We start from the raw sequence: 26,916 nt of genomic DNA, 5'->3' as shown, positions 1-26,916 counted from the left end.
TGACAATCTAAAAATGTATTTTATTGGGCTGCTAATAATGACCAGCGGTGAGAGTGGAGTGGGGAGCAATATAATGAGCTCCTGGGAGGGGTTTTGGACACAGCTGTCCCACGTGCCCCAGAAATCTGGTAGAAGACATCTTGAGCTCACTGGGAGCCAGGGGACTTGGCATTGAGCAGCCTGGCACCCCAGACTCAGGCTTTGCACGGCAGATCCCCAGCTCGGGGCTCACCAGCCAATTGCTCAGCTTGGGAAATAAACAGGCAGGCACTGAGGAGTTCAAGTTTTGTATATTCATGTCAGTAAAACAGAGACTATTCCCTCCCTTGCCCAGTGACTCTCTCCTGCCCCATCCCCTCACCCGCCCCGCTGCCTGGCGATGCTTGGCCAGACCCACACTGGAGTAAGTCAGACACACGGGAACCTGATTCACACTGAATGCCAGGATGTGAATCCGGCCTCACAAATAATATTTCCCCTTGAGATTAACAAAACATGTTCATCTTCTTGATATGGAAACTCTTATTTTTTTTACTTGAACACAGAGCTCTGTCCCTCCATCATTAGCAGATGTCTTGCATATGAACTGCATTACCTATAAAGTCTGCTTACTCCAAGCAAATGTTTCTCCATCTCTTCTTTTTTTTTACTTCAATTTGAAGTGAAAGGTACAGTATAGGATTCAAATGCTTTTGCATTACATGGGTTTCTGACCACTTGAAAAACCCCATGGAAAAAACAACTTCACAAACCTGAAACACCAGCTGAATCATTTTGCTGCACTTCTTTCTGCCTGGCTGAACTTCTTATGATTTCTTTTTTTTTTTTTTTTTCCTCTCTCTCTTTTTGCTTTACATGGCACTTTGCTTTTGCTTGTTTAATTTTATTTCTTTATTAAAAAAAAAAAATTCATAGCTCCTGTTTCAGCTCTCACTTCTTGTCAGTATTTCTACCCTGTGGATGTGTCGCACAGGCAGGAACATCAGGAAATTGCCCAAAAGGCAGAACTACAGAGTAGCTCAAAGGAAGAAGCAAACCTGAACGCCAAAGCATGGTTTGGTGTTGTCCCAACTCATGCCCACACCAAATGCTGGCTCCAGGGCTGCAGGCAGGGAAGTGCAGGCTGAAGAAATAAGAGGTAACTCACAGAAGGGTACAGAAATTGGGCTTTGTCACCGACAGCTGGCTGGCCTGCTTGCCACGATCTGAATGGCTCCTCTGACTTTTCTTTGGCTCAAAGATTTAACATTAAGGCAAAAATAAGACACAGTGTAGAAGCTCCATCAAATCTTTGGCACAACAGCAACAACAACAACAACAAAAAATTACTGTACACATGAGCTGAGAGGGTAACATTTCCCAGTTAAGCAAAGGGAAAAGTGCTAAATAAATTGCACGTACGAAAAGGTGGCTGGCTTAACAACAATAAGAAGCATCCCTGTCCTTTTGTTTTTCCTTTTCTTTTCCTTTTTTCCTTTCTGTTCCAGAGATTAAGAAAGTTCCTTGGCCAATCGTCATCTCCAATAGGGGTTTCTGCAAAAAAGCTGCTTTCAGTCTTCATCTGGATCGTGCAACCTTTGCCAAGACCAGATGTAACTCTGGCTGGAAGCTCTTCTGAATCCTCCCTTCCTGGTTGTTACTCCTGGAAAGAGAGAGATGCACCATGAGAACAGTGAACACATGGTGTCCCTTGCATGGACTGTTGCTGACGCATGCGGGACCATCCTTGGGGACTGCTGGCCATGGGTCTGCAATTTTTAAGAGCTGGGCTTACAGTGGAACCATCTGTAGGTGCCACAATGGAGGCCAGAGCCTGCACAAAGGAGAGGGAGTGGCAGACAGGAAGAGGAAGGCTTGGGGAAGAAAAACAGCACAGTAATTTGGTGTTGGATCCAACTCCTGATGAAAAAAAAAAAAATAGAAGTGATGGCAAATACCTGCTATTTTCAGTTCAGGAGCTGATCTCAGAAAGAAAAGGAGTTGCAACTAGATGGGTTTATGCAGGAGATGGGCTTTCCTTCCACATTTTAGTTGTTGTATTGAGTTTCTGCAGGCATGGCTGCTCGGTCTGTGGGACTGTAACTTGTCCCATGTGCCTGTGCATTCCCCTGTGAGTCACAGCTGTGACAGATTACTTGGGAAATTACACTGGGCTACAGAGTATTATGGCCAGGTCCATAGGAAAATGGTCAACTCCAAGCCATGGCAGCTTTAGACAAGGAAATCTCATCTAAACCCCCTTCAGCATTAAAATAAGCCCCACAAATATCCCACAAACAATTGTTAACATAGTTCAAAACAGAGGAAAATCCTCAGGGCCTGAGGATTTCATGAGATCACATCTCCATTGTCCAAACTGCCTTCATCACGTGGGCTCTAAATCCTCTTTTAAATAACTTAGGAATTAGAAACTTGGAAATGAAATCACATTTTGCTAGTGCTACCAGTGTTTCTTGCTTTTTGCCAGTGGATTTAAGAACCTTTCAGAGTGCAGTACAGCTTCTGAAAGTCCTTTGGACACAATCACCAGTTCCCTGAACAGGTCAGCCATATTTCTGTCAGTCTTAACATGGTCAAACTCCTTAAAGCCTGGCCTGAAAAACTTTCTTCCCCAGTCTGTTTTGTTTCTGTACTGCCTCTCCTTTTCCATCACTGGATATTGTAACATCAGGGTATAAAATACTAGTAACCTACTGGAATTTATTTGATTTATGACTATCATTAGAGCAGCTGCTGTGAAATCAACTATTACAGCTGATCATCCATGTCAGGCTAAGGGACAGGGGAACCCAAAATCCACCTTTTCACCTCCTCCTGTCAAGTGCAGACCAGGGAAGCTCAGGACTGCCCCACGACCATCAAGGTTTCTCTTGATAAGAAGATTTCACTAAAAGCACCCAGGTCATCCTCCATGCAATAAATGCTGGTGTCTGCTGGACCCCAGATTCCTGGAGTTGTCTCTGGACAATCCTATCTAGTGCTGTTCAGACAAGATGTAGGAACTTGCCCTAATTGAAGGCCTTATTTGGGATTTTGAATAAATGAGGTTCAGGTGAGAGAATGACAAACAGCCTTGTTTATTGCCAATGTTTCTGTTGGGACCCTTCAACAATATGTAATATATATTAACAGCCTGTAATAGAAAAGTTGGTTGTTTTAATTTATCCCACATTTACCTATGGAAAGAAAATGTAAAAGAAGGGAAGCAATGACTGCTCTCATTAATATTAAAAGACAGCAGAGAGATCAAAAGCATTTGTGGGTTTGGGAAAGCAGGATGGCTTTAGGAAGAGGAGTTGCAGGGCCAGGTCTGTGCTCTGAAGTCTCTGCAATTGGGGAAGATCAACCATGGGGAGACAAGAGGGAATATGCACAAACCAGGCAAGGGCATTTGTGCCCTTGTACACAATGTACCTTCCAGACACAGGAGATGGAAAGGGGAATGGAGAGATCCCCTTGCAACACAATGGAGATGCTCAGCACACCTCACTGGCACCACTTGATCGGTCCCCAGGCACTGCCCAATGCTTGGCCATGGGTTATGTTTGGTGGGAACAGGCTTTTGTTTCCCCCTCCACCCTTTTTCACTCAGCCAGGAGCTCCAAAGACAGATTTATGAGCCTGGGTCTGCTTTAAACTAATAACATCAGAACTCCCATGGCTCTTGAATTTGACAACTGGCCCAATGACCTTGGTGAGTTTGCAGCATCCTGGAGCATTTCAATCTCCATAAATCAAAGCACTTCTGGAATTGAGTCAGCCTTTGTTCCAGGGCTTCTCCTGTCTCTTCTACTCACATCTTCCTTTTGCTGCAGTTACCCAATATCTGTGGGGTGGATCTTACCCTATTCTTGGCAACACCCTTGCTACAAAGGGGATGGATCCTATGCTGGGATCCTGCTCCCACCACAGGAACAAATCCCTGGTTCCATCCTGGTGCTGTGATGCGATTGCTCCAATACCCTTTAAAGCAAAGGGGGTTTTGGGGTGCTGTGATGCAACAGGGGAGTCCCACATCACATCCTTTTGTAAGGAAAAGCTTTGGGCCCTGCTCTTTGGGGTACTGATGGTCAATGCCCCAGTGGGCCATGCAGGCTGTGCAGTGCCCCTGGGGATGCCCTTGGGGTGCTGCTGCCTCCCTGTCCAGAGTTGGGTGATCTTGCTCATGAACTTGTCACGAACCTTAGCACCCGTGCCCCACCTGCAATCCTTGTTTTGTGCTGCAGGGACATACAAGACACAAGTGATAATCAAATTAATCTCACTGCCTTGTTTTTAACCAGGTCCCTGGGTGGGTAATCCTTCAGCCAGCATGCAGCAGGGATAACTCATGGCCAGGCAGAGCCAGGTCCCCTCTGTCCCCCCAGGGATGCTGTCCCATGGCAGATGGACAGATGGACAGGCAGCTCGGAGCAGCTTGCTGCTCTCCTGTGGTCCAGCTCCTCCCTGGAGCCCGCGGAGCTGGCGGCCGTGGGGATCAGACTGGCTGGCTGCCCGCTCTCGCCGGCAAGTCCTAGCAGGGAAATGAAGCTATTTTTAAAGAGGAACCTCTGCTAAGTCAAACTGCAGGGGAAAGGGAGGTCGAATCTCATTATGAGACCCCCCCCCTCCTCCCCACACAGGATGGGAAGCCACGAGGAAGAAATGCCATGCAGATCATCAAGGTTTTACTGTGCTGGCTCTGAATGGTTCTGATAATCAATATCAGATGATCAATAACAGCAAGACCCTGCAGCCAGGATCATCCGCACAAACCAGGGGGTGGGAGCTGTGGCTTTATCTCGGGGCTTTGTCTGAATAAATCACGAGTCATGATACGGCGTTATCAAAAAAATATGCTCCAAGCAAATGGTTTCAGTGCTGTACAAATCAAGTCTGCCACTACCATTTCTCTTTTATAATATAAGCCCTTAACTTGTTCACTCCTGCAAGTAAATACGCCTGCAGAACGCCCTCCTTCCAATTTTTTCAGTGGGAATAAGTGTTACCTACAGCAGGAGCTCTGCTTTTAGCAAAGTAGCAATGAGGGGGCATCAAGGCATGGCACAACACCACAATAACTGTTTTATATAATGCAATAATTACATACATAATGTCAGCCTTTTTAGTGCAGCAGGCTGCAACAAACAGAAAAGCTTTTCATTCCATATATGTTTCTATATCATTTAATTATCTGGGAAAAGATATATATATATATATACAGCGTATTTTTAATTTTTAATTCCTTGCATCTGTGCTCATCCACACACACAGGCACAAAAACAAGAAACTAAATTCCAGCCGAAAACTTTTATTGAGCTCCAACTGCTCGCCTGTTATTCATAACCCAGTTTCCTCTCTCACAAAGAGACCTTTCGCATGGTTTTGGTTTTTTTTTTTTAATGTGTGTGTGTGTTTCTTTTTTTTTTTTTTCCCCCTTCTGCCTCGCTAACAGCTGCTCGCAGTGTTGTATCCTGAGTGATGATGAGGTTCTGAAAGTGTTTTTTTGGAACAGATGGCCAGGAGAGAGCTGGGGAATGTGCCAGCAGCGAGCTGGGGAATGCGCCAAGTCCTGCAGTGACTGAGTACTCCGGGTTCCAGCTCGCGTGCCTTTCCCCTGCCCTCTGCCCCAAGTGGCGCCAGCAGGACTTCCCAGCTCGCGCTCCGAACATCTGGAGTCTGCGACTGCCAGAAGAGCCGGGACGGGGGGGAGGATGAAGCAGAGAGAGAGAAAAAAAATCCCTCACCCATCCCTCCCTGCTCGGGCTGAGCTCCCATGGCCGCGGCGATGTTGCTGCCTAGCACGGGGGCTAATCAAAAGCAACGAGGGGAGGGGAAGGGAAAGAAAAGGAACCTTGCCGTGGGTGTTTGGGGTTTTGGGTGCTGGGTGTGCTGTGCAGGGTGTTTGTCCACAGTTGGATCCTGCTCTGTGTATGCTGAGTGACTGTGGATTGCTGGGGAAATAAGTTCTGCCTCACAGGGTTGGGGCCAGATCCTGTGGGGCTGGGGGTTTGGGGCGGCTGTGATGCACAGCTCTGCACCCCTACAAATGTCAGGCTCCAGGGAGAGCCCCCAGCCATGCACCCTAACAACCTTGTCCTGACCCTGAACTGCTTTCCTGCAGGGCACCAGAATTCAGCCCTCTGGGGGAAAAGCTGGAAAAAAGAGAGAGTGGGACCAGCAAGCTGGGCCCCAAACACTACAGAATCCCTGTGAGGCTTTCAGATAACCCCTGGCCACTGAGGATCATGCACCATGCAGAAATAGGGTACCTTGGGGGTAAGGAAAACTTGGATTTCCCTTTCTCTTGCTGTTGCATCCTCTATGCTGCCGAATAATGCTCCTGGCCGGAGCTGAAGGCAGTTCCCCCCACTTTTTCCAGGACAGCACTGTGGCCCCAGCAGGACTTGGGGCTCTGCTGAGGGTGTCGTAACCCAGATCTCCAACATGGTGAAACTCTTGGGTACATGGTTAAGGACAAGGCTTAGTCCAGATCATTTATAACCAAGCAAGAGGCAGCTTTAAAGAATGAAAACTATCATCAGAATTCACCACCACCACCACCCCCCCACAGTCAGCTTTTTTTCTTCTTTTAAAGAAAAGGCATCTGAAGCCTCCTTTGTTGCTTATAAATGAGATCTCCCATCACCAAACACCCTCGGTTAAGTCTCAACTGCAAGAACTAAAATCACCTTATAACTGCAGTTAGGACAGAGAAGGGGATTTTTTTTTCTAGTCAAATTTGAAAGACTAAAGCCAACTTTTATAATTAACAAAATGGGAAGAGAAGGGGGGTGGGGGGGTAAAACCACTCAGTAAATTTCCTATTGCAAAAGCAAAATCTGAACAACAACCTAGCGTTAGGGACATGAGATAATTTGCCCCCAAAAACAAAGCAAAAGGCAATGCACAATCCAGCAAATGCAACATCTGGAGTCTCTGCCTGCCAAAACAAACTCCAACCAGCTACTTTTTTGTGTGAAAAGATCACGGTGCCACAGCACATTGCAACCAGAGAGCTGAGAGAGTGAGAGAGGCAGACACACAATAAAATGGAGATGACAGGAGATAAGGGTGTTGTGGACCTAACGTGGAGCTCAAGGAGCGGAGGTCTGTGCTCAGGATCGCTGGGATTTTTTAAAGAGAGAATATAAAAGGAAGCTCAAAAAAACAGTAACAAAATAGCAACCACCCCAAAGTCGATAATTCAGAGGAACTGCTCAGTGAGCAGTGGTTTCAGAGACCTGATTAAAAACACACAGAGCTCGCAAAAACGTGCCGATTTCAACATTAACGAGGGTGCGGCGATTTTGGGCCAAACCATTGTATCCTCATCCAGCCGTCCGTGTGAGACCCCCCAGGAGAGACATCCCTTCACGCCACCTGACATCCAGAGCTTGGATCGGTGCTGCACAGCCATCCCGGATCTGTAATTTCCCTCTGACAACAGCCTTTTCCTCCTCTGTGCTCACGATTTGCTTGGCTCAAGGAGAAAGGGAGACATGCAAGATGAGTCCTCCCAGTCCAGGCTTTGCATCCCCACTCCTATCTACTGGGAATTACCAGAGTTACTTAGTGGTACCTGCTGGTTTTGGCTTCATCAGCAGCTGGATGTGCTCTTGCCATCACCTGGGCAAATACTGCTGGAAATAAAACTGTACTTGTCATCCATCAGGGAATCTGTGTGCTCTGGGACTGCCCTAAACTTGCAGCAGAACTATAATTTCCAGCATAAAAAGCAAGGCAGAGCAGGGATTAAGACCCTGCCTGAGGTACCAAGCCTGGCTTGCTTTTCTGAGAGGGCTTTTGGAGAAGGTTTAGGGTGGGTGTCCTTCAAGAATGTGGAGAAAGGGCAGATTTTCTCCTGGTGATGCTGTTTCTGTGGGTTGGTGGTGCCTGGGAGGCGGGAGGTGCTCTGGTAGAGTTCCATTGTTCAGGCACTCTCAATTGGCTTGGGGCTTTTCTCCACGCATTCGCTCTGGAGTGAACCACTGTAAATGGAAGACTTTTAATTCTTAATTTATTTTTTTAATTAAGGATGGGCCCAGCTCTAACCCTCAGATGTGAGCACCCTGGGATTTGGAGCCATTTAAAATCTGGCTCCTTGTTTCCTCTCCTTAAGCCTGCATTGGTTTACATAAGCCAAGACAATGGGTCTCAGCCCACTGGGCACCCAACGCCTGAAGAGCAGCCCAGAAATGTGCTGAAGCCCCATGAAGGATGCTCATTCTCTTCCTTCCCTCTATTTTGACTTTGGGAGGAGACCCAAGACCTAACTAGCAATCTACTAAAGCCTCACAAAGGATGCTCATCTTCTTCTTGACATGGAGAGGGGTTCTAAGACTCAACCAGCAACTTGCTGAAGCCCCAGAAATTATGCTTTTCTCCTCCCTCATCTTAACTTGCAGAGGAGACCCAAGAACCAACTCTGATCTTGCTCCAGGGTTGGTAGCACCACTTCAGTGTCCCTGGGACACCACTGCCTGTGGCACTACAGAGCCCAGAGTGAACCCCCAATTTGGGGTTGTGCCTAGGAGCTTCCCCATGCCTCCCAGTCCCAGGCAGTGCTGTCTGCTCTGAGCAAGCGGTGCCGCGTCTCCGCCTGGCACTGCTGCTCCATGGGCATAAATACTGCCCATGACAGCCAGAGGAAGCAACAGGGAGTGTGCTATTGTGTTTATTTATAAACTGAATTGCTGCAGGATGATTTGTTGGGCTAAAGAGGAGGAAAAGTGAGGAAACCTGCCTGAATCAGAGGCAGATCTTAACAACACCGGGGAAGGAGCCTGCTCCCCAGCTTAGCTGCCCATTCATCCATTAAAATCCTGCTGATTTATTATCCTGCCTGACAAGCAAGCTCAGAGAGCAGGGGGAAGTTCAATTCAAGTTTACAAAACTCTTTTTGTCATAAAAGCCTGAACAAAGACATCAATCACTCCTTTAATTCACCCATGTCACTCTCTGAGAGGAAAACTGGCAGAACGCTCTGCTTCTTCCTCCCGCCGCTTGACGATGATTTCACCTAATTGGTTCAGTGTTAAGTAACCTAAAGGAATGCAAGGCGTAATTAGATTTAACGTTGTTTCCTCAAGATACCCACATGTCCTTCAGGTCATACATCTTACTAATGTGTTTATACATATAATGTCTCCATTAGCTACCTTTTTTTTGTTGTTGGGTGATTTTTCTCAGAGATAAGTGTGAGATTAAACAAAACAGAAAACACAGGCGGGTGACAGTGTTTTACAGGCTCCGAAAGGCGACTCAAGGTTGGTTTGGTTTAACAAGTAACAGTCCCAAGATGACTCTTAATAGGATCACGCTCGTGTTGAAACACACGATGGGCGACTAACGAGGGGAAGAGCCTGGCAAGGAGCACGGGGAGGAGAGAAAAGCTTTTGATTAGGGAGGAATGTGGTTATTACAAGATCAGATGGATGGAGGAGAAAAAGAGAGAGAGAGAGAAAGGCGAGGGAGAAAAAAAATCAGGCAAATTTCACAAGGTTCAGAAAGGAAGGAAACCACTTTGGATTTTTTCTTTTTCTTTTTCCCTCCCTTTTGTAACTTTTACCATTTTTTAGGGGGTGAGTTGGGGGAGAGGCTGTAACATACCTTCCTTTTTTTAGATCTTCCTTCTGCTTGTAAGGTCCTAGTGCACTGCTCCACGCATTCAGAGAAGCTCATGTTACTGTGGTCAGCGCTGTAATCCAGGTCTGCTAGTCTGGCCAGGGAAAGGATATAGTTACAGGCTATTCTCAAGATGGCCAGTTTGGACAACTTTTGACCATAAGAATAGCAGGGAACCTAGAAAGGGTAACAGGGAAAAAGAAATAATTAAAAATTAGGCCAGATAAAAAAAATATCTTGCTTGAAGCATGACAAAACAACCGTGAGTTATTTTCTTAGCAGTTTTAATATAAATAGAAACTCCAGTGATAAAATGCCATATGGTCCCAACAGGTTTTTAAGAAGTACTCCCCTGCTGATCTCCATGGGGATGAAAGCAGCATGAAGCCTCTTGATTTCAGCAGGGAAGTTCTGCTTAAAATGTGATGGCAGGATATGGCCCGGGACATCTGCCTGCTGCTCTGTTCACTTCTTGGAGGCCCTGTTTCTTAGAAACCTGCATCCCCATGCCTCCCAGTAACTTGTCTTGAGTAACTTACTCCCCACAATTAGCTCCCATGTCATCACAGGTATTGCAGAATAAGGCAATAAGAAGGTACGAGCAACTATGTCACAACCTGTTGTTTTTGTGCACAAACAACATCAGTTGTGGCTTTCAGCCCATGTAAAAACACAATGTTGTTGAGTAGTAGGATCCTGAGCAGGCAGTAATTTCTACCTGTTTAAATACTCCATCATGGTACCTCACCCCACAAAAAAAGACCAAAACAGAGCCTGTTTCAGGGAGCTGGGTGTATCTTATGCAATTTATTTCTCCACCTGTAAAGATTTCTACTGTAATGTGAAACATTTGAACAATTCAAACTAAACTGAATGTGTCTCAATAACTGAGCAGTATATGGTTCTTGCTGCAGAAGGGTGGGTTGCTTTTCAATCATGATCTAGAAAAACACTACATCTACACTCGATTTCAGGCATACAACTTTAATATGTCCAGCTTAAAAAGAGGTCTTCTGAATTTGATAGGCTTGGGCACCCCATTTTCTAATTTGCAAAATTGCTGAAGGTCACTCAGCCTTTAATGAACAAGGGTCTCTTGCCTATGGGAAACTGAAGCTGTGCACTCATCTGAAATCCATCTGAGTCCCTCAGGTTGTCTGACCACCTGTCAAAGTTTTCACAGTCATCAATCATTGGAACACCTCAGTGTTTCTCTACCACCTGCCTCCATACCAGTCTCCATTCTCCACACCCCTCTAGAGTGTCACACTCAGCTTAGGGCTGGAGATTTTTGTTTCCTCTTGCCATGCTCATGCCTCAGCTTCTCTCTCCTCCACAGGGACACAAAGATGGGATCACCCCCATCAAGTCATGGAATGCTCTCCTTGACTTTAAAGAAGGTAAAATAGGTTCAGCCCCTCCACAAACCCCACAGCAGCCACACACAGATGCCAAAGGAGGAGCAGAAGAGCTCAGGCACATACAGGATTTTCCCAAGTGTTCTGTCAGATTCCAGCTACCGTCACCTCCATCACTTCAGCTAGATGTGCCATCCCCAAATTTAGCAACCCATAATAGATCTTTTCTGTCCATGCACTTGGTCTGGTAAGCTGAACCAATCCTATTGAATCTGAGCAGCCACAACATCTTTTTGCATCTCTCCAGTCTATATATATATTTTTTTTTTTTTTGCTTGTTTTGAACTTGGCTCCTACTGTCTTCCCTTGAGGTACTACAGTTCTGTATTAGAAGAGAGGACAACAGATATTTATTCACCTCCTGTGTGACATATGTTTTTTAGTTCACCATCATCTCTTCAGCCTCTTTTCCAAAAGAAAAAGATTAATCCTCCTTAGCAGACAGCTCTATGGAAGCCATCCCATATCTTTGATGACCCCTGCTGCTCCTTCCTGAACCTTTTCTAGTCCCTTTGGAGATGATCAGAACAACACAGTGTTCATATTGTGGGTGTATATATCTAACAGATGCTTATGTTCTCTGTTTTGTTTAATACTCCTTTCTTCCTAACTACTTTGATTTGTTTTGTGACTGCTGCCAGACATTGACCTGAGACTTTCCTTGAGCCATCTTGAGAAACCCCAAGGTCTCCCTTCTCTGAAATAATGGACAGCTCAGGGTCTATCACTTCATATGTGGACTCTGGTATGTTTTTTTTTTCCATATGCATCCCTTCACTTTATCTGTGTGGCTTTTATTTCATCAGCCATATGATTACCTAATCACTCAGAGTCATGAGCTTCAGCACAGCTCGCACAGTCACAATTTCAGGAGGTGGAACCTGACATTCCCTGTTTAAAGCAGAGCTAAGCTCACAGTCAGATCGTGGTTTGTCCACTCATGATGTCCCTCCCTGCAGGAACTGGCCCTTTTTCTCTACCCACCATTCCCTGCTTCTACACTGATCACTAATCCCCACTCCCATCCAGCTGTTTGGTTTCTTCTGTCCTAGGGAAGACCTCTGCCATGGTGCTTATGGAAATCCAAACTAATTGCTTGGCTCACCCTTACCCAAGAGCACAAGGATTTTAGTACAGTTGACCCTATGGCCATGTCTTGTACAACACATAGACTCCTTTAGGCTGGAAAACACCCCTAAGGACACGGTCTCCATCCATTAACCCAGCACTGCCAAGGCCACCACTAAACCGTGTCCCCAAGCACCACACCTACACATTTTCTGAACACTTCCAGGGATGGTTACTCTACCACCTCCCTGGGCAGGCTGTTCCAATGTTTGACCACCCTTTTAGTGAAGATATTTTTCTAATATCCAATCTAAAGCTCCCCTGGCACAACTTGAGGCCATTTCCTCCTATCCTATCACTTGTTACCTGTGAGAAGAGACCAAATCCCACCTGGCTGCCCCCTCCTGTCATGGAGTTGTGCAGAGCCAGAAGGTCCCCCCAAGCCTCCTGTTCTCAGGCTGAGCCCCCCCAGCTCCCTCAGCTGCTCCCCATCAGACTTGTGCTCCAGACCCTTCCCCAGCTCCGTTGCCCTTCTCTGGACATGCTGCAGCACCTTAATGTCCTTCTTGTAAAGAGGGACCCAAAACTGAACACAGGATTGGAGGTGTGATGTGGCTGAGGTGCCTCTCCAGAAACCAGCCATAAAATTTCAAATGGCCTTTTTTTAATACACACTATCTACTACTGATACCCCTGAAAATACAAGGAATCACAAATAGCTTGGGTTGGGAGGGACCTTTAAAGGTCACCTAATCCAAATTCCCCCCTGCAATGAGCAGGGACATCGCAGAGAATCTGTTTAAGAGCCCCTTTTTGTCTGACAAAACCTCTCTCTACATCCCTGCCTTCACTTTTTTTGCCAGCATTATGCACCCAGCAATGCCCCTGCCCTCAGTACCTGGTCCCCAGATGCAACGAGCTGAGTTATTTTGAAAGCAAGAGCTTCAGGCAGCAGAAACACCCAAGTCTCTTTCTACGCCGATGCAACGAAAACAGCAGAGACCCCAGATCAAACGGCATCAGGAAAGAACAAAGCAAGATGGAAACTAAAATGGAAGGATTCAGTGAAATGTGGGAGTAATTTCAGAATTAGAGAAAGAAGGAAGTTAAATTGAGTGGAAGGAAAATAGACCATGAAATCCTTGAGGCTGATGCACAGACGCTGTCCAGTTACAACACGAGAAGGCAGGCTAGTGTCTCTTTCCCTCATCTGTTTTGCTCTTTCTTTTGTGTTTTGGGGTTTTTCTTTTTTTAAGGAAACAAAAAGAAACAAAACAAAACCAAACTATTTTGTAGGACGTGTTTGCTACAAAAGGCAAGGAAGATCTCAGTGCTAACACAGCTGACAAAACCCTCATCTGGGACTACACAGCACTTTTCCCACACTACTGCAGCAGAGTCCAAACTGGAGCTGCCCTGTATGCCCATGGGAAGAGGTTCACCTTGAGGTGTTCAGATACTCCTATGATGGGTGCGGGGCACCAACATTAAGAGATAAGAATTTTTTTGCCATGGTAACAGTGTTAGAAAAACTATTTCATAGGAACCCTCCTTGTCTTGGCTCAGCTCCTGCCATTTTAATGTTTCCTTTTGAATTAAACATGGGAAATTAAGAGAGGAATGAGCCACTTAGTTCAAATCCAGAGCCAAAACTTCCCCAAGTGTGTCTGTGTGTAACTTTGGTATTATCTCTTCTTTAACACAAAGTCTACAGGAAAGAGGGGACAGATCTGTACAAATTGCAGTAAAGGGTGTCAGTGACACACCTGGATGCCAAGAAATCTTCAAAATCCAACTTAAAAAAGAGAGAGCTTTTTAGAGGTGGGAAAAATGCCTGGGGCTGGTGTGGCCCTGCAGGTGTAACCTTCCCAGCTCCCACAGAGTCCCCATACAGATCTTTGGCAGGCAGTAACGTGAGCAGGTATCTGTCATGCTCCTGGCAAGGACCAAACCCTTTCCTTCTGTCACCTTCTTGCTCCTCATGCCTCAACTGAACAGACTTCAGTGCTTTAATGGGGCAGCTGTGAGCTGAGCAAGTCCATCCAGAGCCAGGGAGAACCAGGCTCGAGTTTCTGGGCAATTAATGAAAATATTTCCCTTATCTGACCTCACTGGTCTCTGCCGAGCAGCAGCACAGTTCACCATCTTGCCTGCAATATTTGCAATGATTAAAAGGAATTAGGAAGGAACTGCAGCTGAAATTTCACACCAGTCCTGAGGAATGCAGCTGTCTGCTAGAAAGGCAAGGACAGCAGCACCATCCTTGGCTTTAGGACATCAGCACAGAGTGAGCTGGGACCACAGGAACCAGAGCTCCAGTCAGAGGATGTTTGCTAGTTTTGACTGCAAAGGGTTCTGCTGAGTCTCATGGGTCTTATCAGTGATCCCCAGGCTGGCAGGAGTTGAAGCAAGGCAAGATGAATGCTCCTGGGACGTATTCCTGTGCAGAAGAGCCCTTCTTTGGCAGGAAAATAGAAAGGGATGTGACCTAACAGGTCTGTTCTATCCTTGACGTCTTAGACTCAGAGGCAGCGCCCTTGGAAAACCAGAGATGCTCCCTTTGAAGTCCGTGGGAAGTCTGCCTTGCTCTTGACCTGCAGCCAGCCCTCTCAAGGAGGGCAGGGATCCACTGCAGCTCCCCAGAGCATCACTGTCATCCACCAAAGCCATGGTGGGAGCTGGTTCTGACATGGCACAGGAGAGGAGGCTGCAGGATGAGTTTGGGGAACAATTAGAGATGGGTGAAAGGGTACAACTGTCACCCTGCCATATGAGGGTACAGGGTGTGTTCACTGTGATGGGTCTGCAGGGAACAACCAGGAGCCTCCTGTGCACTTTGGGAGCATTAAGCCAGTCCACATCACTGAGCTTCTGTCTTTGTAGCTCTGTCTTTATAAAATAGATACCATTTCCATAAACACCCTCTGGACCTGTTCAGATAACATCTGTAAAACCAAGTCTGCTTTTACACTGCATGAAAATGCTGGGGTAAAGAAGGGTGTTGAGTGCTGGGGGTCCAGATGTCTCTTTTACTGTGCTCCAAATGTGATTTAGCAGCACAAACATGCACAGATCCCCTCCACATGAAGGTCACTCAGGGCAGAATTGGGCCCCCTGGGCACAGCAGGGAAGATGGGACAGCTCTAAGGCAGTGTTTGTGATGCAGCACAAGCCAAGCCTTCCTGACAGCTAGTTCCTCAACATGACATAATAAGCTGCTGAATCTACCTGTCTGCTAATTAATCTGGTTTATTTTTATGCTGGGAGTTAAAACACATCAGGGCTCCTCTCCTTGCCCCCCTCCCCCAGGAAAACATTTGGCTGCCTCTCCCCTGCATCCCAACACGCAGCCCAGCGGCGCTGTCTCATTGTTAGTGCTGCGCTTCCTGCCAAAAATATTTCCAGAGGTTCATATAAATGTCCAGTACTTAATAGTTCTGGCTGTTGTACATCCCTTTCTAACCCAGGGTGAGTCAGACACTTCCTGGGGCTAAGACACCTCGGGGGAGCAGTGGCAGGGTGGGGCAGCAGGATTGACAGTGTCCCTTGCTTGTCGGCCCTGAGCACAGGGGAAGCCCCTCCTTCACGATCTCAAATTATCTCCAGGCTGGCATCTGTAGAGCTACTGTGGTTGTGTGGATGCCTCGTCCCTGAAAGGATGCCTCATCCCAAGGCCAAGCTGATGTGACTTTGAGTAACCTGGGCTAGTGGAAGGCATCCTTGCCCATGGCAGTGGGGTTGGAACTAGATGATTTTTAAGGTCCCTTCCAACCCAAACCCTCTGTGATTCCATGAGTAAGATCCTTAACAAGCTGAAGGCTTTGCCCAGAAGATCATTGCCTCTATTCAAGATGTGTTACATTGTAGTGTTTTTGGGAAGGGTTTGGAGCCGGCCTTTTTCCACCCAGCTCTGGGGGTAAAGTGAGCACATACAGTCCTTTTGCTTCTTGCAGGACTCATTTGATGACTTGGTTGGTGTGTTCAGGTTCACCAGCAAGATGACTTGGCCTCCCTACCTTGCTCTCAACAGCTGCAGGCCCTGAGTCCTTCTAATATTCCAGGTGGGACAATGATGACTTACACAGCTGTAGGATGGAAAAGCCTGCAAGTATTCCTGGGACATCCTTTCACAGTCCTGCCAGATCCCTTCAGACTTGATTCCCAAATATCCCCTGCCTGCAGCACAGCAGCAACCAGGACCCACCAATGGCTCCTCTGTGCCACTGGTGCTCACTACACTGACCTGGACCTTTGGGGCAGCACCCCTGGTTGAACCCAGCGAGGCCAGATCTTGCTGTGTGGATATATGGCATGGCTCCCAGGCGACTGCTTCTGGAAAAGGGCCCCACAGAATCACAGAATAGTTTGAGTTGAAAAGGACCTTTAAAGGTCATCTAGTCCAACCCCCTGCAGTGTGCAGGGACATCTTTAACTAGATCAGGTTGCTCAGAGACCTGTCTAGCTTAACCTTGCATGTTTCTAGGGATGGGATATGTATCACCTCTCTGGGCAACCTGTGCTAGTGTTTTACAAGCCTCATTGCAAAAACTTTATTCCCTATATCTAGTCTAAATGTACCCTCTTTTAATTTAAAACCATTATGCCTTGTCCTATGACAATAGGGTGTACTAAACAATTTGTCCACATTTTCCCTATAGTCCTCCTTTAAGGGAAAGGGGTGAAGGGGTTGAAAAAATCTCCCAGAACCTTCTCTTCTCTAGGCTGAACAATCCCAACTTTCTCAGCCATTCACTTGATCAACTTGGTGGCCTCCTCTGTGCTTTCTCCAACAGATCCACATCTTTCCTACCCTGAGGATTCCAGAGCTGGATGCAGCACTGCAGGTGGGGCCTCACCAGAGCAGAGTAGAGGGGAAGAGTCACCTCCCCTGACCATCTGTGGTGTCACAGTGTCAGGTGTTCCATGGAGCTCTATTCCAGCCATGGGCAGCTATTCCATGCCATGAGTCTGAGAGGCTTTTGTTTTCTCTGCCACCAGAATGCAGTGACAGAAAAGGGGCAGCCCTGTGCTAGCAATGCAATCCCAGCAGTTTGAAAGAAAGCCTCACCCCTGCCTCACCACAGGGAGCAAAGTGCTCAGCCCAGGCCCAAACCCAGCTGAAAAACGCCAACAAGGACAAAAGCAGCGCTGCTCAGGCAGGAGCCCCAGTCCTGACCGAGGTGCCTTTGCCTCTTGGGTGGGTCCACGCTGTCAAACAACCCAGCTCCCAGTTCCCTCCCAGCTCCTGGCTCCCCCATCGCTCACATTACAAAAACATGAGTTCACTCCTTGGAGCGAATGAACTGGCTTCCTCCAAACAAAACCTAGGTGTGGTGCTGGGTGAGTTCACCCCGGGAATCTCTTCCAAATGGCAGTCTGGTTAATGCTGCCCCAGGCCTGGCTCTGCTCCGTTTTGGACAGTTGTCCTGCACTTCCCTGCAGATGTTTTGCACCCCCAAAGCCTCCTGCACATCCTCAGGGCATACAACACACCCCCTCAGTATAATGCCTGAAAAATATCACATTGCTGGGCTGCAGCAACGCTCTCACCTTATTGCTGGTTCTTTGAACCACTTCCCAAAATAGTAACTAGACAGACAATTACTGGGATTATCAGAGGAGAAATCCCAGGGCTACTGGGCACAGAAAATCTTCTCTGAAAGGGGCTGCCTTCCAGTACTATAGCAAGGAAATGCTTTTTTGGGTGGTAGTTTAGTAGTGGCCATCTGCATCTCTGAGGTCCAAACCCCCTGGTAAATAGGAAAGCAAGCTCCACTGGAGATAATGGCATTATCTCAACTTGGCCTTGGTGACTCTTCAATCACCAGCCACTGCTGGACACCACGGGGTTTTGCCCTCCCTTGCCATCACTGCTGAGCCCCAGGAGCTGTCATGAGCCCATGGCAGCTGCAAAGGAGCACAACCTCCCACAGCACACACGTGGCTCTGCTTGCATCCCTGCGTGGCACAGGGGACAGTGCAAACCAGGGCCAGGATGGGATATATTGCTTGGGGAATACACATGGCATAGACCAAAGGAGCTGCAGGCTGGGAACAAAGAGCCTGGGGAGCTCTGCTGCAAGGAGACACTGAAAAGTTTCTACACTGAAAAGTGTCCCACTTCCCCACTGCAGCCCGGAAAGGAATTTGACAGTGGATTAAGGCAGGGAGCAGAGGCTGGATTCAAAGCTTGATGGAGAAAAGCAGACTCTTTTCTCCAATTTCAGTGGCAGCCATAAGAAAACACAGAGGTTAACTGAGGGTGGCTGCAGCAGGCAGAGCAAATACCTCTGACAGAAGCAGGATTTGTAGCAAAGGATAAAATCAGGTAGACAACAGCCAAGGGAGCAGACAAGCCCTGTTCTTGGTGACACACAGCCATTGTTTTCAGGATTTTTGTCCTTTTGTTTGGTTTCTCCTTTATTTTCTTTCCTCCTGTGTTGCTTCAGGCTGGTATTTTGTCATCTTCTTTAGCTGTTAAACCACAGGGCCACCCCACTCTAGGCTCTAAATATCCATCAGTGTCACCTGGGACTGGCAGCAGCCATGGAGATGCTCTGATTAACGCTGGGCTGTTCAGTGACAACACGCAGCGGTGGCACTGCACACTGTGCCTGGAAGATGCTCCTGCTCTCCTGAAGTCCAGCTGCATCTCTCCAACAGCCAAACCTTCACCCCCAGAGAGCTCAACGGGTGGTTTTTCTTCAGGAGCTGGGTTTTAAGGCATCTTAGGGTTTCCTGCTGGTGGGATCACAGAGGGATGAATCACTGGGAACAGGGCTGGGAAATGCCAGCAGGTGACCGAGGATAGCTCTCAGCCTCCCCACCACACAAAAAGGACACGTCAGTGACACTGGTCACATGCAGGGTCCCGCCTGCAGAGGTGACAAACCACAGCCACCCTTGGGATGACACACAAAGAGGGTGAGCATGGAATGACGCATCTGCAGAACAGCCTCAGCCTCTGCTGGCTTGTGGCTAAGGCACTGCTCAAGCCACAGCTCCTGCCTCCACTCACTGCCTGGTTTGTCCCTTCAAACCCCTGCAGACTGTTTGTCCCCATAGCCACAAAATCTCCTCCTACAGCCTTGAGGCTTCTGCTCTTGATGTCCCACCATGCTCCCAACGGGAGTGAGCAGGGTCTTTTCTGCACTGATTTAACAACAAGCCACAGCAGCCATGTGCATGCCGGCAGCACAAAGTGAAATGATACTAGTATGTGTGTGGGGAAAACCTTCATACCAGAAGCTAAAAAGCCCTATAAAACCCTAAAGTATCTCCAGAACCCACATGATTGCAGAGAGTGAGGCTGTCAGCTGCTGAGGCAGAGAATGCCCTGGCAACGTGCTGGTGAAAAGATTTAGAAAAACGCCAATGCACTTCAAGGGAAGATAAATGTCTGGGAACACATTTGCTCGCAGACACATTTGCACAGACTCCAGCTCACTGTGGCTCAATGCATCACTTTCTTCAGGAGGAGCTGGACAGCAGTGCTCCAGAGAGAAACCAGATGTGCAAGCCCAGGCAGGCTCCAGATCAGGAAGGCTGCTGTGGTTGTCTCCATCCATCGAGGGAGAGTTTGCTGCCACCTTAGGGTCTGTCAGCACAGCTGAGGAGCTTGATCCCAGCTCCTGGGAGTGCAACATACTGCTTTGCTTGGCTGTCCATGCAGTCTCATGGTGAAGAGCACAATTCCCTTCTGGTCAAGGCCTCCAGCAGAAAACCTGGTGGCTAAGGCCATACTGCAATAAAAGTTGCAATGGTTCAGTTTCACAGTTGGTATTTGCTGGAGGATGAGTCTCTTGCTGCCAGTAGGAATTTGCCGACAAAAAAAAAGAGACAGAATTGCGTTGCATGGAGAATGGTTGCTTTGAAGATAGCCAATGTTGTTGTCACATCTTGTCTCTTGCAGACGGCTGCACCACTCCAGGGATTTGAACATCCACCAGCAAAAGGCTGGGTAGGAGTCTTCACATGGAGGACAAGATGACCTCAGGTCCTTGTGAACTCAGTGCTATGTCTCTGTCTGCATTAGAGAGGTTTGGGTTCACTGTCCACCCACCATGGCAGGGAGAGGAAGATGAAAATGATGGAAGTGACAACCCACCATGTCACACGTGGAGGGTCCTGCAGCAGCCAGGGCAGTGCAAGCACTCACAGACCAGCACCTGCCAGGGCATTTGAGGGCAGGAGACCAGCGCTCCAGATAGGAGCTGCCCAGTCACAGGGGCAGGAGCAGCCCCCAGGAGGGACACCAGAAAGGCAGCAGCAGAAGGACGGCCAAGTGCAGCAGAAGTATCTCACCACCTCAAAATATTTCAGAGCAGGTCAGTGTTTCCAAGGAGAACTACACTGTTTGCCTCAGGAGTCTGCTGTCAGTGGAAGGATCACTTGGACAAATGATACTTGGGGGACTAAGGGGGAGAAATCTCTTCCAGACTTAATAGCTGAAGACCACAAGTACCAAGACCAGGGGGAAGGAGCTGTTTCTCAGGAACATTTGCTCTTCAGTCCCACTTCAGTGCTATGGCCGTATAGCAAAGGCAGCAGCTCAATACAGAGATGGAGAGAAATCCTTGTTCCTGGTGGCTGTGACATCAAGGGGTGAACACAATGGCAACGACACGTCTCTCCCAGCAGCAGGCAGCTTCCCAGAGTTGGCAGCTGCCCGCCTACCTCCCACCTCTGAGGGGGCCCTGGCCTCCGAGGCAAGCTGGGGACAGCTCAGTCCTCAGGGACATAGTTGGGTTAGCCTCTCCTTGTGCGAAACGACTGTGTTTGGCTCTTCCTCCACCAAGAACTGGGAGGGAAAAAAAAGAACCCACACCCCTTCCTGCCATCTGGAGAGTTAGTCGACACAAGCCAAAACATGTGTGCCATATGTACGCAGCTGTGGAGCGCAGGGACGCCGCCGTCAGCCCATCTGTCCCGTGTGCTGCGTGCCAGTCGCTCACCCTCGGGTGGGCTGCTGAGACAGGGAGAGTGTCCTGCAGAGAAGCATGACTTCCCTTTCCTGCTCCACCTCCTCCTCCTCAGCAAACATGGATGGGCTCCCTACAGTGTGGCCGTGGTGGGTGTGATCCTGCAAGCAATGGGGTTTTATCTCACATGTGCCAGTGAGGATGGGTATCTCCACTCACACATCCGAACAGGGATAGGGATGACACCTGTGGGTGCTGGGTACCAGTGGCTGAGGAAGGCTCCTGCTTCCAGCAGCTCCACATCCAGCACCTGACCCCCACCCAAAGGAGCGTGGGTCGGCTGTGTGCAAGCACGGCACAATTCCCCGCTCCTCGCCCGCCTGTCTGCGGGGACGTATCAGTTTCAGTGCCTCAGGAAAAGCCTCTCAGCTGCTTAAGAGCCTGATATGTGATGACAAGGAGGGGACGGAGGACTAACCAAGGAACAAGAAGGGAGGCCTGCAGCAGACAGCACACAGGGATTGCCTCTCGCAAGGGGCTGAAGGCCCTTTGTATGCCCTGGCATGTGGGAAGACGGTGCTGACCTGAGGCAAGAGAAAGCTTTCCTACTGCATGTACCTCCACCAGGGCATCTCCATACCCCTGCTTCCCACCCGCTGGCCAAGGTGTGACAGAAAGGAACCTACTGTCTCCTGAGCTGAGCTGCCCCCCAGAAACCCCTCCGCTGTCACGGCTGCGAGTGACGTGAGTGACAAGGCAGCGGCGCGCGTATGTGCAATGAAGCTGACTGTCACCTGATGTCACGTACAGCACCAGGCACGCCGCTGGCAGCCCAACAAGAAATGAATGCAAATGTCATCCAATGATGGTTGGGACAGCCAGCCCACCCCTCAGCAAATTGCTAGGAAAACCTCGCGGCAAACATTTCCCAGAGAATGATTTCTTTCTCTCTGCAGAGTGAACACAGCTCTACCAGTATGTTCCTGTGCTGACCCTAGAGACTGGCTTTCATGGGAAGAGAGGACGGCAACTTGTTCTCCGGGCTCTTTGGTCTCCCAGCTGAGTCCACGGCTGAAGTGATTTATAGAGACAGGGCCAAGGCCAGGAATCTGAGGCTTTTCAAGAGTTGCCCATTTCCCAAAAGAGTGCGGCTTTAATTTGTTGCCTGCCTGACTTCTGCTTGAGGCTCAGCCTAGAACAAGATTGCCAGTGATTTGGGAAATCAGTGCTACTTCCCCTTGCGGTTTTGGTGGTGTAGATGTCTGTCCATGGAGAATCAGACTGACACTTCCAGGCGTGTTACACACAGTCGCCAAACAAACGAAATATGGAAGCAGCTTACAGAAACTAAATATATCAAGTCTGGAGTTTGCATCTACAAGGGGCAGCCTCTCAGCACTGGGGGATAGCACCCAGCGTGCCCTGGATTACTGGGATTATAACAGGAGCAGTGAGATCCCACCACTGCACAGTGATCAAAAATGCTCTAGTTTAGCTGTTCACCAGCGATTCTCTCCTAACATACAGCCCTGGTCTGTCAGCCCCTGAAATCTGTTTGCCAAAGCAGATGATGGGGAAGGATTAACTCTTGGGGTGCAACTACCCAGGACACAGCAGTCATTGAGACGGGCTCCAGACAGCATGCTGAAGATAGGAACAAGCAGATTTCCTCTATGCAGGAGAGAGGATTGAGTCCTAAAATGAGCACACCTGGGGAATGGCTCAGATTAGTAATGTCCAGAAGATGGTAGGGAAAAGCCTATGTGAGTGAGCTCTGCTGCAAGCAGAGCACACTGCTCCAACCAGGCTGGAGGGACCATCCTGGGAGAGGTGATGCTTAACACCTCTCACAGGCAGACTCATCTGCAGCTTACAGCCCTCTGAGCCCTGTGCATCTCCTCCTTCCTGCACACCTGGAATAGTCCCATCAACATTTAACAGAAAGGCAGAAAAGCCAGCACAGCTGGGCTTGCACAATGTGACAGCACATCTTTGTCTATCACTGCACTCTACACGGTGCCTTCATGCAGAGAAGGCTGAGTACAGGGGCCAGGGCACTGATTTATCCTTGTGCAGAAGATACAAGAGCCTTGCAGCTTCTATGCATCTCTCCTCATCCTGGGAAGGTAATGGAAAGATTTTGACTGAAACCTTTCATTTACCTTTCAAAAGTGCCACCCTGACACTGTGAACATATCCTTTACAGACAACCATGAGGATTTTCAAGTCCTCTCAGCAAGAAAGCCCAGCACCAGACACACTTCAAACACACGTTACAGTAAAAACCATGGGAAGCTAACTGGCAGAGGACCACAGCTCAGCTCGGCTATCCCTAGTACACAGGGCACATAGAACATTTCAGAGGCTGCTGCAAGAACCCCAGGGGCTCTGAGGGATCAGGCACCCCGCACCAAAGTCAACAGGAGCACGGTGCTGCCCAAATTCCCGGTGATCCCTTTGGGGCAGCTCACAGCAGCTGGACAGCTGGCAAGTACACGTGCTCTAGGTACAGGAGCATCACCCCAGCTCCCAGCTTGACCAAGTGCCTCGCTACACACTCTGCTCTCCCTCGGAGGGATTTATCGGGTTTGTTTTATTTTCGCTCTCTACACCACTCTCCCTCCGGGAAAAAAAAAAAAAAAAAGTCCAAAACTTTCTAACTGCAACCAAATTAAAAGCCCTTATTTATTTAACTTGAGTGTTAGCACAGTTCTAGGGTTGGTACTTCCAGGCATTTTGAACCGACTTCCCCTCCTGTCAGGCGGCCACTCGCCTCCTGCCCTTCACCTCCCCTGGCCCCGGGCGCGGGGCAGCGCGGACGCTCCCCCGTCCCTGCGCACCCTCCAGCCCCCCGCGGGGTCCCGACGGGCAGAGCACGGGACGGGCCGGCAAAGCGCCGCCCGGTGCCCCCCGCCGGCAGAGTGGCCGGGCGGAGCGGCCGGCGGTGCCCGGGCGGCGGCAGGTACCTGCTTGCGCAGCGCCTCGAAGGCGGCGCTGATGGTGTGGACGCGGGTCCTCTCCCGGGCGTTGGCCAGCAGCCGCCGCGTCTGCTGCAGCGCTTTGATCTCCGGCGAGACGCCGGACGCCTCGCCCGGCCGCGGGCGCGGGGAAGCGGCGGGCGGCGGCGGCGGGGCGGCGGGGAAGGCGCTGGCGGCGGCGGCGCCGAGCGCGGCGCTGCGCGGCTCCCAGGCGGGCGGCGGGGCGGCGGCGGCGGGGGGCGGCGCGGGGGGTGCGCGGAGCCCGGTCCGCCGCCCGCTCAGCACTTTGAGCTCCACGCGGAAACTTTTGCAGCCGCCGTGCTTCCGCCGCAGCCGCCGCAGCCCCCCGAGCTCGGCGGGGCAGAGGCGCGGCCAGGGCTCGCCCTCGGCCAGCGGCGCGCTCCGCATGGCGCGGGGCGCTGCGCGGCGAAGCTCAGCCGCGGCCGCTCCGCCGCTGCGCTGCTGCCGATGCTGCCGCTGCTGCCGCCGCCCCGCTGCCGCCCATCTGCGCCCGCCCGGCCGCGGCGGGCAGCGGAGCCCCGGCTCCGTCCGTCCGTCCTCCGAGCCGTGCGCCCGGCCGCAGCTCCGCGCAGCTTCCCGCAGCTCCCCGCAGCCTGCCTCCCGCCGCCGGCAGCCGGCCGCCGCGCAGATGAGCGGCTTTAAAGAAACAGGAAGGCTGGGCTTTTTTTTTTTTTTTTTTTTTTTTTTTTTTTTTTTTTTTTTTTTTTTTTTTTTTTTTTTCTTCCCAAAACAGCTGTGCTGCCAATCTCCTTTGTTCATCCCCCCCACCCCCCCTTCCCTTCCCTCCCCTCCCACCCCACTCCCACTTTCTTCTTTAATCTCGCTCTTCCATGCGATGGAAGAGAAATCCTGCCCCCCGGAGACTTGCCGCGACCCACCGTGTGCGCTTCTCCCCCAGCCCCCCGCCTTGCTTCCCCAGGGAAATCTGTGATTTGCTTTGGTTTCCAACCCACTTCATTCCGTTTCTCCTTCCTTATCACTGGTTTTCCGCATCAAGACCCTCATCTGCGAGGCATGGGGTGCCTGACTTCACGTTGCCTTCCTGAATGTGCCCCGGGGCACAGCCGGCACCCCGGCGGGATGGGAAACTGGGGGAGCTCCGGCGCTTCTCACACATCCTTCCCGCCGCCCGCGGAATCCTTCGGTTGCTGCTCCGCCACCGACTCGGTCGCACTAGGAAGAATTATTCCTCAGCGACAGTCTGCCCTGTTTTTCACAGGGCTAACAAGGGAGTCTGCACTCGTGGGTTACTGCTACCAGCTTAAGGCTGCCTTCTGCTGGCACCCCAAAACCCCTCAATTCCCCTTACCTCAGCCTCGGGGGAATCAGGGCCAGGGGTCTCTGCAGAGTGGGCAGACATGGTGTGAGGGAGGGATGGAGAGGTGCAGTTCACAGTCAGAGCTGTGGCACAGCTGAAAATAAACTGCATTTACCAGGACTGTAGGAAAACTTTGGGGTGGAAGGGACTTCAGGACATCCTTTGTAATTTAAAAAAATATCTCTGTTATTTAGGCACCTAGCTTTTCAAGTCATCTAAACCCCTTAGACATTAAGTTGTACTGAGAATCAATGGGATGCAAGCTGTGAGATGCTTGAATTCATAGCAGCAAAAGGGATGTTGGTTCCTTACCCTCCTCCTCCTCCTCCTCCTCCTCCTCCTCTTCCTCCCATGGGGTGTCAACCTAGCAGCTATCAGCACTGTGTGGGGTGAGGAGAAGGAGCATCTATTGACCTTGTGTTGGTCTGTGATGCAAGACAAGCTCTGCCTGATGACTAATTTCCTCTTGCTACTGTGGCCAGGCTGCCCCAGAGCAAACATTGAAAGGGTTTCAATGTGGAGAAAGCAGAGGTTGTGGAGAAAGTACTGGAGAAGATGTGCTGAGTGCTGGTTCAGCACCGTATCTGTGACAGCGGTGCTGCCTCCTCCATTACATCCCGTGTCCCAAGTGTCACTGTGGTTTGATTTTCCTTCGCAGAAGGACTTTAGGTGAGTCAGTTGAACTCAGAAGTGCCTGACTTCCCAGTGTGGGTAGCAGCACCCCCCTGCCTTGTGGTGGTGCTGGCAAACCGCCCTGATATCCTCAGCTAGAGCCTGTGAATTATTGCTGCTAATGCTAGGGCATGCCTTAATGACTATTTTCTCCATCTTTCATCTTAGTTCCTCTAACTCTCAAAGTTGAGAGCCAGCAAAGGGATTTTCAGTTGACCGTGTTTCTCCCAAGCATCCCAGTGAGTGGCAGTAGCACCAGCCCCTCCAGCAGGGTCTATCCTTCAGTGGGAGCCTCTGTTAAACATTTGGGCCCAAAATTGCAGTCTCAGCCATTAAATTCTGCCTCCCAAAAATCCCCTCGCTCTTCCAGCTTGACTCAATGAACCAAATCCATTTGGGCAGTAAACAGATGAAGGCCATTAAAACCAAAGGCATTTGCAGCCATTTACACCATTTTCCCCCTCATTTTGCCCCTAAGGCATGTTTATCTTCTCAGTGCTGGTTATGTAGCTGCTCCCTTGGCGATCGCTGCGTTACGGAGTGCTTCCAAGAAGAAACCTAAACCTGAGTGTCCCTAGTCACATAACCCCCTGTCAGACCTTCCCCTTCTCTCCTTTTAGTATCCTTGTGGTTATGGGTATCACAGGATGGCCAGGGTGGCCCAGCTCAGGGCTGAGTCACGATGGGCCTCGTCCCTCAGCGTGACGCACGGAGCGGTGCACGCAGCCCGTCCCTGTCTGTGCCCCATCCACAGAGGGTACAGCAGTGACAGCTGCCAGCCACAGAGCACAGACTCTGTGAACACAAACCTGCTCGCACCACGCTCACCTTCCTTTGCTTCCATAGTTAAAGCAGGGCAAGCTTTGTAGGGACTCTCTGTCACCACCCGGTTGGGTTGCTCCTGTTTGCCTTAA

At 49.7% G+C, this 26,916-nt stretch overlaps 1 protein-coding gene and 1 long non-coding RNA gene across 5 annotated transcripts; one reads left to right on the top strand and one right to left on the bottom strand.

Moving 5' to 3' along the window:
* ATOH8 (atonal bHLH transcription factor 8) lies at positions 1-24,612 on the bottom strand. 3 transcript variants are annotated; one of them, XM_053975041.1, is made up of 3 exons: positions 23,980-24,612; positions 9,588-9,783; positions 1-1,639 (listed from the first exon to the last, which is right to left on the bottom strand). In XM_053975041.1, the coding sequence occupies exons 1-3, from the start codon at positions 24,397-24,399 to the stop codon at positions 1,551-1,553; spliced, it is 705 nt and encodes a 234-aa protein (XP_053831016.1). In that variant the 5' UTR covers positions 24,400-24,612; the 3' UTR covers positions 1-1,550. The 3 variants fall into 3 exon arrangements, with proteins under 3 accessions (XP_053831016.1, XP_053831018.1, XP_053831017.1); XM_053975043.1 differs by having other exon boundaries at positions 1,556-1,642; positions 9,592-9,783; XM_053975042.1 differs by lacking the exon at positions 1-1,639 and adding an exon at positions 8,907-9,025 and having other exon boundaries at positions 9,592-9,783.
* On the top strand, positions 17,047-22,238 carry LOC128805980 (uncharacterized). 2 transcript variants are annotated; one of them, XR_008436673.1, is made up of 3 exons: positions 17,047-17,289; positions 20,005-20,419; positions 21,970-22,238. It is a non-coding gene; the product is annotated as an uncharacterized LOC128805980 (long non-coding RNA). The 2 variants fall into 2 exon arrangements; XR_008436674.1 differs by lacking the exon at positions 21,970-22,238 and adding an exon at positions 20,531-20,675.
* Positions 24,613-26,916: the final 2,304 nt, after the last annotated feature.

The sequence above is a fragment of the Vidua macroura genome, chromosome 4 (assembly GCF_024509145.1).
Source record: "Vidua macroura isolate BioBank_ID:100142 chromosome 4, ASM2450914v1, whole genome shotgun sequence".
In the NCBI taxonomy this organism is placed as follows: domain Eukaryota; kingdom Metazoa; phylum Chordata; class Aves; order Passeriformes; family Viduidae; genus Vidua; species Vidua macroura.
This window is presented reverse-complemented; position numbering and strand designations above follow the sequence as displayed.

Bases quoted from the DNA above. Each gene is read 5' to 3' on its own strand.
- ATOH8 (XM_053975041.1), bottom strand. From the start codon at position 24,399: ATGCGGAGCGCGCCGCTGGCCGAGGGCGAGCCCTGGCCGCGCCTCTGC. The intron at 9,784-23,979 runs GTACCTGCCGCC...TACCCTTTCTAG, and splicing joins TCGAGGCGCTGCGCAAGCAG to GTTCCCTGCTATTCTTATGG. The intron at 1,640-9,587 runs GTTACAGCCTCT...TCTTTCCAGGAG, and splicing joins ATCTAAAAAAAGGAAGGTAT to TAACAACCAGGAAGGGAGGA.